This window comes from Sinocyclocheilus anshuiensis, unplaced genomic scaffold, assembly GCF_001515605.1.
Source record: "Sinocyclocheilus anshuiensis isolate Anshui unplaced genomic scaffold, SAMN03320099.WGS_v1.1 scaffold940, whole genome shotgun sequence".
Lineage (NCBI taxonomy): Eukaryota > Metazoa > Chordata > Actinopteri > Cypriniformes > Cyprinidae > Sinocyclocheilus > Sinocyclocheilus anshuiensis.
The window spans coordinates 682985-691767 of record NW_015549620.1 but is presented as its reverse complement, the minus strand read 5'-3'; the positions used below and the strand labels follow the sequence as shown (position 1 = coordinate 691767).

At 38.2% G+C, this 8783-nt stretch overlaps 1 protein-coding gene across 1 annotated transcript in view; it reads right to left on the bottom strand.

Moving 5' to 3' along the window:
• Positions 1-1303: 1303 nt before the first annotated feature.
• gng7 (guanine nucleotide binding protein (G protein), gamma 7) overlaps positions 1304-8783 on the bottom strand; it is a 28978-nt gene continuing 21498 nt past the window's right edge. Inside the window, exons 3-4 of the mRNA XM_016448363.1 lie at positions 5417-5538; positions 1304-4310 (exon numbers count right to left, since the gene is read on the bottom strand). Of these exons, the coding sequence (XP_016303849.1) occupies positions 4185-4310; positions 5417-5497 (207 nt within the window). The 5' untranslated portion in view covers positions 5498-5538 and the 3' untranslated portion in view covers positions 1304-4184. The remainder of the gene's footprint in view (positions 4311-5416; positions 5539-8783) is intronic.

Below are 8783 nucleotides of genomic sequence, written 5' to 3'. Positions count from 1 at the left end.
GTTCCAATTTCACTTTTGCGCTGTTTATTCTCATTTGTGTCTTTTTTTTTTTAATATATATATGTGTGCAGTAGTGTAAATATGACCTAAGAAATCTAGTGCACAAAAACAGAGATCTGCAGACTTGTTATATAGACGGCTGTCATTAGGAACATTTGTGCAAGCCAACAGTATTATGCAAGATCTTGTCTATTCCAAAAGGTACATAGCATGAATAACATTAAAAAACATTGCAAAACATGTGCCCTTCAAGCTAAAGTACGCAGGTTGTGTTGTTGTTGTTGCTTTTTATGTTAAGATTAAAGATAAACCAATAATAGATTTAACCAATATTTTTCACAGATACTTCAATATCTATTCACAACATTGCCATCTAAACAGAGTATCAACAAAAAGCATAAATATATAAGCTTACAATGTCACAGAATTAGTTGGCATAATTTCTGTCAAGACCACTATCGTCAAAGATGATTGACAATTAGCATACAGTTTGGATTGGCGGTATGGTTCTGTTCTGGGCAAGAACTCCCTGCGCATCCATGCAGCCTAGCATAGATGAGAGCAGGGAGAGCAGCGATAACCCCCCAGGGTAAACAGAACAGAACTAACATAAATGTATTGCAGATATCGTTAAAGTTCAATAATTTTATGTACACATTTTAGAATTAGTCTGATTCAAAGGATACTCAGAAGGCTGAATCCTGACTGATAGAGGAGGAGCTGGGGATGGAGGAGGGTAATTAGCTATTGAGCAATGCGAAAACTGCTGATAATACTGAGGGACCTTATATATGAATGCTTAGATAGGTGTCGTATTCCTATAGGTAGATAGGGATCAGCTGAGAGTCAGCTGATGCGAGCTTGACTAACGTGACCTGCCAGAACTAAAGCTACGCTTGATATTTGAGCTAAATTATTATAATAATTATTCATATTATTCTAATATTTGTAAATAATACTATATGCTCATAATGCTGTAGTCTAATAATTAAATAATTATTGTGCAGAAAAAAATCTATAAAATAGCAGAAATAAAATTACAGAAAGTACAAATATATACATGTAAACATTTGAAAACTATTATTACTTTTGCTAATGCTAATCATTTGCTTTTGGTCATGTAGAATTTACACACTTAAACATTAATGCACAAGGGACTTCAAAATGCCCCAAAACTTATTTGCACAAAATAAATAAATAAATAAAATAAATAATAAATTGGTGGGTCAGATGTTTGTGTGACATTTGCACTTGCTTACAACAAATCAGTAAAGCATGTATAATAAACAGATTGGCATCAATGCAGAGTAACATTTTGTCTTTATTTTATTTAATCTACTTTTTCCAATATCATCATTTTTAAACAGCAATATCCACAAAATATTAACAGTGTGCAAGAAAACATGATTTATGGCACATCCGAGAATAACAATTACAAAAAATAGATATATTTCTTCATAATCAAGGCAGAAAGATACATATGCATACACAGGAAAAAACACAAAGTAATGGGACAGGCTGAGATTGAAATCTACTGGCTAAGGACTCAGCTACAGATATTACCCACACAAAGCCTAAATCTCACCTCTCATGGTCATGAAAGAGCTCGATGGTGTGTGAAGTCGAACAACGTTTGGGAACGAGGAATTGAGGTTAAGGTATCACGGCTTCCTCAGCACCTTAAATGTTCTCGCTGCACGCAACGCAAATTAGAAACGGACAAGCTCCCTCGTCCTAACAGCAGGTCTCACAACGTAGAAAGCCACGAAATGCTTGCGGAGTCTTATTAAACCCAAGTGTGGGGGAGTTTTTTAGCATACTTCAGGTAAACACTATACTTTGGAGCCCACAGTGTATCCCAAAACTGTGAGTCAAGTGGGTGGAGAACTCAAGCTAACAAGCTAACTTAGCTTAGCTGACTTTCACAGTGTTTGCTCCAGTGTAACACCATCAAACATGGTACAGCAAGTTTGGCTGGTGGCTGGTCAAAAAACTTTTGTAGTGCTAGCTTTATTTTAGCACTAGCTTGGCACATCTGAGCACTTCGCACGTGTCCAGAAAGGCTTCATCCTAATGTGGACTACTAAGTGACTCTTATTTTGCAATAACATCGTCAGTGATGGAAAAATCTAAAAGTATCTATTGTAAAACTTGAATTGATTCAATTATAATCCTTCATCTTTATATAATACGGTTCTTTATCTCCTTAAGTGTCAGTTTTTCTCTAGTTACTTTGAAATGCATTAAGCCACTACACTGCTCTGCTCAGGCTTAACAGGAAGTGATGTCGCTGAAGCAGCTCTGTCCACTGATGGGCAGCAGCGTGATTCTGTTGCTCACTGGATGAGTCACAGCACTCGTGACCTCCACACGCCTTAGTCATTCTTAATACAGGAGCTGATGACAGTATCCCGTTGGCCACGAGGAGCACAGGCCCCCTCTGTCCCACTACGAGCCCCTATTTCCTGCATCGTGTTGTTATTTTCCAGCATTTGAAGCGGGGCAATGGGGGAATTCTGTTTTTAGCACTTAGCTGAATACTGTGAGTGACTGTTTGAGTGACCTTTGAAAACCGTCACTCCAAAAGATTGTGCATCATGTGGTAGGTGCACATTAGACATTCAGAGTTGTGGGTTGACCTTGCCCCTCATCTTTTGCATGTGACTGCTCAGGCTGAGCCAAACCCGATGGCCTGTTGCACATCCTGCCCTTAGATAGACTTAACAACACAGACCACCTCATGAAACGTGCCTCGAACAACACCTTTAAGCACCTTGCATGGGCATTGTGTCAACAATCCATTCCACATTCCCTATCACATGTACAAGCACTGGAGCCGTCCATTGATTCCTTCGCTCGCATCTTTTGCCTCGCCTTAAAGAGGACAAACTGAATGGTTAAATATAAATGATGGAAGAAACGGAAATATTACACAAAGATTACAAAAAGATAAAACATCCACAAAAAAAATTAATGCGCTTTAGTTATCAAACACTGTACAGTATCATACTCAATGACCAGATTTCATGTTTCCATAGAAAGAAGAAATTGGAACAAACAAATCCAAACAGCTATTGTCAAAGTTAACACCTCTGAACATATCCAAAAGAAAGTTTATACATGTTTTGTCCTTCTGTATGGATTTTACAATCAAGTTTGGCTTTAGAGAAAAAAAAATAAAAATTGTCCTTATCAAGGGCTTTGAATTCAAAATGACTCAATTTTACGAGGCATGTCTAAGCCTCTGCTTTTAGGATCATAAATATTCATTATGATTTGCTATATTTGATACCAAATACCACAAATGTTGTTTATTAATTTAAAATTAATCTCTCAAATAACAGGGCTAATTTTTTATACTGAACTGCACTTTCGGAGAGGACTGGGAAGGATATTATTAGGTAAATATATTTTCTGCATTATATAAAATTATTCCTTTATAACTTAGTGTTTGAGGATTCAGAAATATAGTATAAACACTAGGGGAAAAAAACAAAGCATTAAGCCTAATGAGTTTTTAATGATGAAAAGAAAGAAAAAAACAGCTCACAAACGGACTGAGAAAAAAAAAAGTAAAAATATTGGCAACTCTGGTTAATGTCTTGAATCCCTTTGTAAAACATGAAATGTGCTGTTTTGATAAAGGTAAGCATACCTGGATTAAATTTTGGCCATACAAATCTAGAATGAACCTTTAGCTTGCAGATTTGACGTAACAATGCAGGGTTAATACAGATCAAGCATTTACCACAGTGTGACTGGGCTAGCCAGCTAGTCAGTCAGCATAATCATGACTGTCTTCCTCTACTCTCCACCATCACCTATGGTAACAAGGTCAGCCGCTGCACTGAAAAACATGCTGGAGTATCTCTCAGTCTCTGTGTAATCTTTTGAAATAGTTTACAAATTCGAAATCTGCCACCTCCTGTTAAGTACATCTATATGCATGAATTTAGACAGGCGTGCTGTGCAGATTCATTCATATAGATTCACTCAAAGCCGGGCTACATGACGTTAGCTGTTCAGATATTGCCCCTTTTTATATTTACCGAGAGAGTGTGGCGTTTATTTTCTGGAGAATACTGTGGATCCCAGGTAAAAAGAAGTGTTGGACTGAATTGCCCATTGACTGGGGATGGGCAGCGGTTAAAGAGGGATTGGGATAGCTGGCCTAGACAAAATAGCTATAGAATGATGCAAGGCTTCTTGTCTTTGAATGGATTCTCAGAGGTGGGAACCCCCACCAGAAGAGGGTCACTGCGGGCATGCTGCTCACAGTAACTCATGAGGTCTGCAGCAGCCTTAGACACCTGGGAAAAAGACAGAGAGAGAGAGAGAGAGGAAGAGGGAGAAATGGTGATACAGAGTGAAAGCCTGTTAATTGGTTACCATACACAGTGAAAAATTGTGAATGGTTTAACATTTCATTATATGTAATTTTACTGTAAAACACTTTCAAAAACAAAAATTTGACAGTACCACAATAATATTTACAGTGAAAACAGTAAAAGGACATTCATATTTTAAACAAATGTATTTCTTATTGAAGTAATGTACATCAGAGCATTTTGTGTTACATTTTCTGTTATTTAGTTAATGTTTATTGCATTATTTTAGTGTCATGCGCATTACCCTGATGAATCGTGTATGACCCTGTGAATTGTCTATATATGACGGCACTTAAGATGAACTCTGATTCATCATATGGCTTTCTATTGTGCCACCTTTATTATAATAGTGGTTCATTTTTTAAGGTAAAAAGTAGATTTTAGTAGTTCAGGTTTATGGTCATAGTAACATTATATTACTTAATGAACTACACGGATGTAAGGTGTAAAACAAACAGGTACCTTGTAATACAGTCACAGTAAATTTAACAGGATTATTCAAACAGTTTTTCTCATTCAACCACCAAGCCACCAATGTAACAATCATTATTTAAAGGGGTCATATGATGCTGCTAAAAAGAACATTATTTTGTGTATTTGGTGTAATGAAATGTGTTTACGCGGTTTAAGGTTCAAAAAACACATTATTTTCCACATACTGTACATTATTGTTTCTGCTCTATGCCCCGCCTTTCTGAAACGCGTCGATTTTTACAAAGCTTATCGGTCTGAAAAAGCGAGGTGTGCTCTGATTGGCCAGCTATCCAGTGCGTTGTGATTGGCCAAATTCCTCAAGCGTGTGACGGAAATGTTACGTCCCTTACCATATTGTGATGCCTGCGGCAACCACATGTGACGACCCCGGGCTGGACTCCGCTTCGTCCACGGTGAAAGCCGATCCGGCAAGAGCTTGTAACACTCCAAAGAGAAAGGAAAAATTGAAATCGCATCATATGACCCCTTTAAGAGAAAAAAAACACTGCTTGATAGAGAGCATGTTACACTATATATAATGAAACCTTGTGTACCTTAATACGTTCGAAGCCTGCCTCGATCCTCAGCTGCTCCACCAACTTCCTGGCCTGGGCTATGTTATTAGTCGTCGACATTCTCGGCCATCGGTTATTGTGCCGAATAAAAGAAGAAAATTCTACAACAAAACGAAAATGCAGCAAGATTAAAACGGAAGCAGAATTTAAAGCATATATATACACAGTATCACATATGGACAATGTATGTGATAAATTAGATAAAATGCTTCTTGAGGTGCTTTCAAACTCACTACATACTTTTAGAAGACATTAGCCCCTTTCACACATACAGTCTTTACTGGTAAATTACCGTTTAGAGAACCTGTATGAACAAGACCTTTTCAAAAATGCTGATAAATCAGTTGTGGCAATTTTATGGTAAGAGAAGTTGTATCATTTTGAATCTCACTGATTTTCAATATATGGACAAAAACCGTTGAAACAAATACAAGTTTGGAACAACATGAGGGCGAGTAAACGGAATTTTTCTTTTTGGGTGAACGATCCCTTTAAATTACAATCATGTCTGATAACTTGAGAAAGTCAGGCCTCCAGAATAGTTTAGCTATATAAATAATAATATACATGTAAATCAAGATATCTGTCTGACAGCTCCGACCACACAACTACCCAGCAACATCAGTCCAGGCCACCCAGTTCAGGGGACCCATCAATCAGACTAACGGTACAACTGAAAACAGGTGCGTCTGTCCTCTGAGGCTAAACACAGTGCCTGCTCTTCTCCCTTCTTGTTTTAGGATCAAGTGTTCTTACAAACAAAATGTGTGGGGACAGATAGGCATGCACCTATAAAATAAAAAGGGGTAACAAAATAAAACAGAGAACATTTCCATCATGATATGAAGAATGTTTTTCAATGGTGTCCAAAACACTGGATCCCACTAACTTTCATTGTACGGATGGAGAGAAAAGAAATTAAGACATTTTTCAAAATACAATCTTTTGTGTTCCACAGAAAAATAAAAGTCATACTGGTTTTCATAGCATAAACCGTTTTGACTGTGCTCATGTCAGGAGATTTGCTCAACACAAGCCTTTCATGCAGCCGCATCCTCCAAAAGGTCATTTTAAGAACCACTTAGCAACACCGAGTAAATTTGAATATCGGCACACCCACAGAGAGGTGACTATCAAAGTAACCGCAGAAACACAGGAAACACTGGAGGCAGTTTGGTTCTTTCTCGAGACAAACACGCTCCTTGTACACCCCTCCCTTTGCTCCACACGCGCGCTCTCCCAAACCAGCACAGCACCCCTGGCATTCCAGGACGTTCCTAGAAGGGGCTGTAGTTCTAAACACATGTTGCTTAGTGCCTGGGCTTTGTCTTCTCACAGCAAACACAGTCTCTTTCACGGCTCCGTGTGCTGCATTCCAGGAAATTGGCACAGCGGCCCTGCATTCATAATTGCAGCACTCTATAATACATTGGCATATTCATTCAAACATACAGGTCTCTCTAGATGTCTCTCTGCAGTTTTTTTCCAACCACATCTTCCTCTTTTAAAAAGAAAACCCTCACAGGAAAACTGCAAGATTTGGATAGAGCCATAGTGTGTACCAAGAAGGCTCCATATAGGCTGCTGTGATTTAATCTAATCTACTGAAAAGTAGTAAGTTTTACATGCACAAAAGTGAGAAATGTAGCTTAAGTGTATTTGGGTATAAATGGGAATGTTGCAACTGAATTATTGGTAATTTGGCTGTTTTTGCAACTACAAGTCTGCTTGAAAAAGTGAATCCACACAGATGCATTATACTTTCAGCTCTACAACAAACAGCCTACATTGCAACTGCACCAGTGCAGATTAAAACAAGGCGGCGCATTACATAAAGTAAGTTTACTTTTTCAGTTATTATCAAGTTACAGTAGGTTTTGTGCATTGTCCATGCACAGACTTCACCTCATCTGTATAATCAAATATTTGAGGTAAGAAATGCATGTGCAATGTAAAATCCCATTATCTGTACTCACATGCACAAAATCACATGCACTGTTAGTTTGACTTCACATGTGACTACCCTTGTGAAAAAGATGTGTTCTTAATTGTATTGTATGTGCACTTATTTGTGCACTTCAAATCTGCAAGTATAGTTAAAAATTTGTACTTGCAGAGAATCTACTATTAATGAAATAAAGGCAACTTAAGTGTAATTAAAGAGAGTTCACTTTCATGACTGTTTCTTAACTTCTAAAAGTGCAGTTTGCAAATTAAACTTTAATATATTTTAGCTTTATTGCAATTAACATGCAATTAAGAATCTAAAAACAGTAGTAGTGCATTCTTTTAAAGCATATTATTTATTTAATACATACTCTTTTTAAAAGTATGCTAAAGTATACTTTTTCACAAGGGGTTGTGTGCTCACAGATGTGCATTTATCAACATTTTACAACACATTTACTCTACAAAAAGTGGGTTCAAAAATTAGAGAGGTTTAGACAGTATCACAAGGCACCACTGAGTGTGCTGAACTCCCTCTGGATCTTTATTTCCTCTTCAGATTCAGTGAGGATTATTAACCTTTATCCATGACTTACACACTCCTCATTCTCTCTCTCTGAGCTGGATCCAGGCTCACGTGCAATCACACCCTGTGGTCTGCAGCGCCAAGGAGAGTCTCCAAAACAGGCGTCTCTTTCTCCACTCTGTGGCATTCTGAACCAATGAGGAGGAGGAAGGGGGCACTGGAAAACTGCACCCCACCCTTATTTTAAGCCACTTTGAGCAGTTACATATTCAACAATAATTACAATTTACCCAAAATATACAGAGAATAGACAAGGCTTTATTTGTTGACATAAACTAACTTTAATAAACGCTGCATACCATGTTGTTCATTGTTCATGATACCTAATGCTTTAGCAAACTGAACTTAATGTGCTACCAGTAAATGCAACTAACAGACCATACAACAAAATCAAGCATGCTTCCCATGTTTTTTTTTCTCCTTACGACCCCTTTGGTATGTCTCTGAAGCATCTAAAAATCAAAAGACACTTGTAAATCCAGGATGCAGCATGTAAACAGTAGTCAAGTGAGAATGTGAAGTATGCATCATTTTGTTTGGACACAGTCTGCTCTGATACGTGTGGCTTTGCAGGTGGTAGTTCCCGCCAGCTTTCCAATCAAGCGCCAGTATTAAATCAAAAAAATCCCCTGCCTCTAACGGACACCTCGTGGCAACGTGCCGGCTCACTTAGTAATCTCACCAGGCTCCAGATGCCTCCCTACATTCCCGCTCTTTGAGCTCTCGGCGGGAATACCGTATATTACTGTTCTAAACAAGGAGCACGAGGCAGAAAAAAAAGAGGGGGGGGGGGGGGCGGGAGAGGAAGGAAAA